General features: G+C 42.8%; 1 protein-coding gene across 1 annotated transcript; it reads left to right on the top strand.

The window, feature by feature from the left end:
* Positions 1-204: 204 nt before the first annotated feature.
* Positions 205-6,166, top strand: PIGP (phosphatidylinositol glycan anchor biosynthesis class P; the record flags this gene model as incomplete). Its single annotated transcript, XM_084232430.1, has 4 exons — positions 205-306; positions 2,113-2,185; positions 4,218-4,336; positions 6,033-6,166. Exons 1-4 carry the CDS (start codon positions 225-227, stop codon positions 6,164-6,166), a joined length of 408 nt encoding a protein of 135 aa, XP_084088556.1. The 5' UTR covers positions 205-224.
* Positions 6,167-6,806: the final 640 nt, after the last annotated feature.

Below are 6,806 nucleotides of genomic sequence, written 5' to 3'. Positions count from 1 at the left end.
GGTCGCGCGCGCTCTGACGTGTGGGCCGTGCGCGGGGCTGTGCGCGTGCGCGCTGGGCTGGCGCGCGCGGGGCTGCTGAGGTGCGCGGCCGGCGCGCTGCAGGGGCTTCGCGCAGAGGCTGCGCCCCAGCGGGCGATGAGGTTAGAATGGACCAATGGGACGGAGGCGATCCCTGACGGACACTTATCTTTCTTCCCCACAGAGTGTCTCAAGCCGCGAGGAAAATGGTGGAAAACTCACCGTCGCCATTGCCAGAAAGAGCGATTTATGGCTTTGTCCTTTTCTTAAGCTCCCAGTTTGGCTTCAGTAAGTACCATCCTGACGGACGGCCAGGGCCCTGTCTGGTGTGGCAGGACGCACAGGACGTTACAGCCTTTGTTCTCAGAAGGTGCGCACCCGGACCGCCCTCAGAACTGCTGTGGGTCGGGTGTTGTCTGCCAGACACCGCCTGAGAGGCCCCGGCTCAGCAGGTGCTGACACAACGCTGCACAGGGTCCCAGGTGAACGCGCCTGGACCCCGCGCAGACGGCGGTCATGAGAGGACAGTGTGATGTGCAATGAACAGTTGTCATTCATGAAGTGTAGTAAGTGCCCTAGGAGAGCCCCGGAGTAAAACCCGAAGGCCTTGAACGAAGGCTCTGGCCTGACTCCTGGGCAGCCTGCTGGAGCGCTGGAGGGGCAGTAAGGACGCGCTGCGTGTCATGCATCTCGCACTGTCTTCACAAGGTCCCATTTTGCAGATGAGAAAACTGATGCTCACTGAGACACCAGTATGCCCAGAGTCACACAATCTGCTCAATATCTTGCCCCAAAGAGATGTGAGAATTATGAGGGAAACAAAACAAAAAGGGGGAAGGTCGTGTGCCCGTGAGCCACCTTTTTGGCATTTTGTGGAAACCTGGGGTGGAGGGGAGTGCTTCTGAACCCTACAGGACAACTCAGCTGCAGGCCCCAAACATGCATTTTTTTAATGTGGCTAATCTAGTCATCCTTTAGGCCCCATTATGCACTTCCTCCAGGAGAGCTTTCCTGATCATTAATATCTCTGCCAGGGTGAGCTAAGGTCCTCGGACCCTGTCCCTATTACTTGCTCGTTGGCACTTAATCGCAGTGTAGTGAAAATACCAGTTTATGAGTACCTTTCCCACTAGATTTTTAAGTTGGGGAGGACAGAGATGCCATCACTTTGGGGTTCACCGTTTTATTATGCTTCTGAAATAGAAAGTTCTGTAACACGTCCTTGTCACGATAACATGAATCCCTCATTATTGATAACAGGTAGTTTGAAATTGATCTCTGCCATTTAGTTAGGGCAGATGATGTAACGTGTCCAAGATACCATTTCCTTGTCTCTAAAAATGGCATCCAAATCTCATAGAATTGTTTTGCAGGTGAAGTGAAATTATGTGTATAAGGTGCTTGGAAGCGTGCTTACCCCACAGTAGATAACAGGTTAGCCATTGTTATTACGTAGGGACAGCTGCAAAGGGTGCCACCATGACTAGGATTGAGGGAAATAAGATTGCACTTTGGGAATAAGGCACGTCGTGAGCCAGAACAAGGATAAATAGACTCACCTTTAAGCAACTAAAAGTCTAAAATTAGTTCAACCCTAGGTGGATAAAGTGTTAGGAACACTTACTGTGCGTAAAGCCAACTGCTAAATGCTGTGAGGAATGCAACCACTGCTGCAACATGATTTCTCCCCTTAAAGTGCTTAAAATAATAGTATGAGAATTAAGATATGTTAGGAAAAAAAATTAGAAATGGTGGAAAGAGTGTCATTTAATGGGTATAGTGTTTCAGATTTGCAAGATAAAATAATTCTGGAAATCTGCAGCAATGCAAATATATTTAACACTACTGAACTATACCCTTAGAAGTGGTTTAGGATGGTAAATTTTATCTTCTTTTAACACAATTGAAAAAAATGACTAAAATAATGTTGTATAAGTATAAAATGGTACAAGAATGGTACAAAAAGGAGTCAGAAGAACTGAAAGGAGTTAAAAATCAGGGATGCTTCAAAGGACCCTTTGTTTTATGCAAACCTTTATAATCTAGATGCATGCCTTATTGATGTTTCTTTTATATATTTTTTTCTCTCTACAGTTCTCTATCTTGTATGGGCTTTCATTCCTGAATCTTGGCTAAACTCCTTAGGCTTAACATATTGGCCTCAAAAGTAAGTTTATTGTATTTCTTAAATAACATAATTCTATTAATGCTGTTTTGAAGGGTGAGGGTTTTGCTTAAGACTCCCCAAATTTTAAGAATTTATTCTATTAAGATCCATAAATAGCCATATACAAATAGAAAGCTTTTTAAATATCATTATTAATAGACTTCCAGTTAACAGTGGTAAACAATGTTTATCTCAGTTCCCTCCCAACATTTGTTAACATAACCCCCTTTAGAGATGGGGGGAATTTTTTTTTTTTTAAGATTTATTTATTTATGCACACAAGACCTGGGGTACAGGCCAGAGGTGTGGGGGGTGAGAGGATTCACCAGAGCCAGGGCGGGGAACAGAACAGACAGACTGACTGAAATACTGCTCAGGGGAGCAGCAGGCGAGACAGGAGAGGTCTGCTGCGCCATGTGGGTTGCTCCCTGGCTGGCTGGGGATCGAATTCGTGCTGCAGAGGTTGCAGATTGCTTCATAGTGTGGTACTTAGCCCCTTGTGCCACCAGGGAGGCCCGGAGGGAAATTTTTTTTAAGTGAAAAGCCATAGGAACAGGTAATGGGAAAAGTAGATGGCACATAAGTGAGACGTAACTGACCTCCACCTCTCCTCTACAGAAGTTTTACTCTGTGGAAAGGTTGCATGAAGCTCTCTAGGCACTTAGTCTAAGTGGCAGTGAGGCACCTTACTAAAGTGGGAATCTGCATCACTGAATAAAATTCTCCCAAACACCTTCCTCACTGGGCTCTCAGGCTTGTTGCCAGGCTCGTACTGCCCTCCTCCCCCCAACCAAAGGTAGGAGGTTCCTTCCTGAGGGAGTTGATCAGCTCAAGAGCAAGGATCTATAATTTCTGACATTTGCTGGTCCCCAGTGAAACGGCCGTGTCTCCTGTAGCAAGCACACGGTCGGCCGTCCAGCTCACATACACAGTGCTTCCAGTTAACCTGTCAGCACTTCACTTTTAAATAGGAATGGACAGCTGTGACTTACCACACATTTTTTTTTAAGCCTCTAAAGTGAAAGCCAAAAGAAAACAGAGAACTTGAAGGAAATGGAGATAAATGCAAGGACAGAAGAAAAATTTTAAAAAACAAAATGCTCAGAGATAAGGAAAGACTACAATCATGAAACAACAGAATGCTACAAACAGGGAGTGTTCAGGGAATTTGGAAATTACACATAGACTTGCCAAAGGATTATTAAAGGTTTAGAAGTTAAACCAAAGTTAATCTCCAGAAAGTAGAACAAAAGGTAGCAAAATGGAATATAAAGGTGAGGAACGTATAACAGGGTAAAAAACCTAATTCTTAAAAGTTCCAGAAATAGAAAACAGTAAGAAGGAAATTATTAAAGAAACAATGCCCCTACTAAGGCTTTAACGTAGAGTACTCTGTGTGCTTAGCTACTTTGAGAAGTGTATTACAGCCTGCCAGAGAACTGGAGAATAGGATATTGATAGATAACATGAAAACCAAACAAACTAAAAGGTAGGATTCCTGATTCCAGGAAAAGCAAAAACATGTAAAAAAAAAAAAAAAAAAAAACAAAGTAAATAATACACTAATATACTCAGTTGCAAACATTCTGTAGTCAATGATTTTTAATAACAGCTGATATGACCAGAAATGTGATATATTGTAAAAGGCTAAAAAGAAGGTAAGATGCAAGGTTTAAATGAATTAAATTACTCATCTCTATATTAGGAAGTCCAGAAAAAATGAAATCAAAAAAATCAAGTAATAATCTGAACAGGTTGTATAACTGTGTGGCAATAAATACCAAAGGAACAGCTCAGGTACTGATATTGTCCCTTTTGGGGGAATTAAAACTCCAGGGCCCAGACAGGTGGGTCATGGGATTACAGCTTTTCACTGTAGCTCTCATAGAACTATTTGATTGTCTTTTATGTGTGTGTATTACTTCAATAAAAATTAAATTTTTATTTAAAAATTAGTCTGTAAACTTGGAAATGGACTCGAGAATTACCACTCTTGAGGAGGTCTCTCCTGCATTCACATCCTCTCCCACAGGTACTGGGCGGTGGCCTTGCCTGTCTACCTCCTCATTACTATTGTCATCGGCTACGTCCTCTTATTTGGAGTAAACATGATGAGTACCTCTCCACTCAACTCCATTCATACAATCACAGGTAAAGTTATATCAAAAGAAGGTACCTGGGGCAGGGAGGATGGGGTACTAGCACTTTGTCCAGAAGAGTAACCCAGAACAGGCTGCAATCCTTTTTATGCATTGATCCAGTAAAAACAACTGGAGGAGAAATATAGTTAGACAGGAGCAGATGTTTACATGGCAGAAATAAGTTCTGATGAATATGCTGGTTTACAACACTAGTTAACAGGTATATTTTCCCATAAAAGTCACAAGTCTGTGTTCCTCAGCAACTTTGAGAGAAACAGTCTTAATCCTAAACAGGCACTTGGATCAAGTAGGTCCATGTAGACCTCGTCAGAAGGAGGAATCTGGTGAGGGGTGGGGGAGTGTCCTCAGGACCTCTGAGTATTCCTGATTCCAACTAAGTGGCAGGAGACCCATGGTGTGTTTTTGTAGTTTTATTTTCTTTAAGTTCTTTTATTCATTATTTTATTTTTTTTTTATTTTTTTTTTATTTTTTTTTTTATTTTTTTTTTTATTTTTTTTTTTTTAGAGGCATGCTTTATTTATTTGTTTGCTGGTCTGTTTGCTTGTTTTGTTTATACATGCACTGGGTACAGTCAGAAGTGCGGGAGGGAGGGTGAGAGAATTCACCAGAGCCAGAGCGGGGAGCAGAGCAGGCAGAAGGACCGAAGTACACTGCTGAGGGGAGCAGCGGGCGGCAGGAGAGGTCTGCGCGCCATGTGGGACCCTCCTCCGGCGGCCAGGGAGCAGCCGGGGATCGAACCGGCGCCGCAGAGGCTGCGCGCAGCTTCGCAACCCAGCGCTCAACCGCTGCGCCACCGGGGAGGCCCTATTCATTATTTTTTTTTTTTTTTTTTAAAGATTTATTTATACAAGCACTGGGTATAGTCAGAAGCGAGGGAGGGTGAGAGAATTCACCAGAGCCAGAGCAGGGAGCAGATCAGGCAGAAGGACCGAAGTACACTGCTGAGGGGAGCAGCGGGCGGCAGGAGAGGTCTGTGCGCCATGCGGGACCCTCCTCCGGTGGCTGGGGAGCAGCCGGGGATCGAACTGGCGCTGCAGAGGCTGTGGGCAGCTTCACAACCCAATGCTCAACCGCTGCGCCACCGGGGAGGCCCTATTCATTATTTTAAATAGAAGTACTGAACTTGCTTAGATTCTAGGGAGTAAAGTAGCTTTTCAGTTCTCTAGTATTTTTTTTTTAACATTCAAAGCCTTTTTCATGAGCCTGTGCAGTATATTTTGAAAATCAATCATAGTATTTATATATATATTTTCTGATAACCTTTAATATTCCTGCACTCTTAATTAGAATTATAGTGTATAGTCTGTGCAATTAAGGGGAAATTAAGCTTACGTGAATGATTTTGTACCAAATGATTTGTTTGGGGGTATTGATTTATTGATTTAAATGTTTTCTAAGCTTAGGTATAATTCTGTCCTTTATGGGACTTTAGTCATCATTACACAGTTGAATAAAATACTAGTTTCTTACCCACATTAGAGATGTGAAAAGTACTTTGCTGGTTTTTATTCTAATTGGGATTTTTCTTCTAAAGAGAGAATTTCAGTCATCTTTTAATTATGTTAAGCATGGTATTTGTTATTATTCAAACATTAGCCTTGTAAACTATGTGGTGGGCCTCCATTAAAACACAAAGACTATAGAAGAAATGACTTGGGTAAGCAGAGTTTTTGTCCTCTTACAGATAACTATGCTAAAAATCAACAGCAGAAGAAATACCAAGAAGAGGCCATCCCAGCACTAAGAGATATTCCTATTAGTGAAGTAAACCAAATGTTCTTTCTAGCAACCAAAGACCTTTCTTACACCAAAAACTGAATTGTATGTAGACTAATACCAAGCATTTGTTTTAAATTGTTGGGGTTTTTTTTTAAGATTTATTTATTTATTTATACGAGAACTGGGGTACAGGCCAGATGCATGGGAGGGTGAGAGGATTCCCCAGAGTCACAGCGGGGAATAGAACAGGCAGACCGACGAAATACACTGCTGAGGAGAGCAGCGGGTGAGACAGGAGAGGTCTGCTGCACCATGTGGGACCCTTGCTGGCCAGCCGGGATAGAACTGGCACTGCAGAGGCTGCGGAAGCTCCACAGTGCGACGCTCAACCACCTGCGCCACCAGGGGAGGCCCTTGTTTTAAATTGCTGACATAATTTTTGACCACAATTTGACTCAGTATTAAAATGGAAAAAAAATTGAGCTTCTCTTGGGTTAAGTTCTGTTAATATTATAAATGCCTCCATATATTAGTCATTAATGGACAGAATAAATAAATTAGTGGATTGCCATGTAGCAGACTTGGAAAAAAAGGAAGTATAAGATGCTCCAGTTGTTATTTGCAAAGGGCAATTGTATCCTTTCAGCTGTTTGGTTTTAGAGGACCCAGAATTCAAGTTCTTTGATTTGGGGAACGGGTATGTTTAATGTGCGTGGCCTTGCCATCAGGTTCGTGTCTA

Source organism: Talpa europaea (genome assembly GCF_964194135.1).
Source record: "Talpa europaea genome assembly, chromosome: 4".
In the NCBI taxonomy this organism is placed as follows: domain Eukaryota; kingdom Metazoa; phylum Chordata; class Mammalia; order Eulipotyphla; family Talpidae; genus Talpa; species Talpa europaea.
Note: the sequence above shows the minus strand (reverse complement) of the source record. Positions and strands in the feature narration are given on the sequence as shown.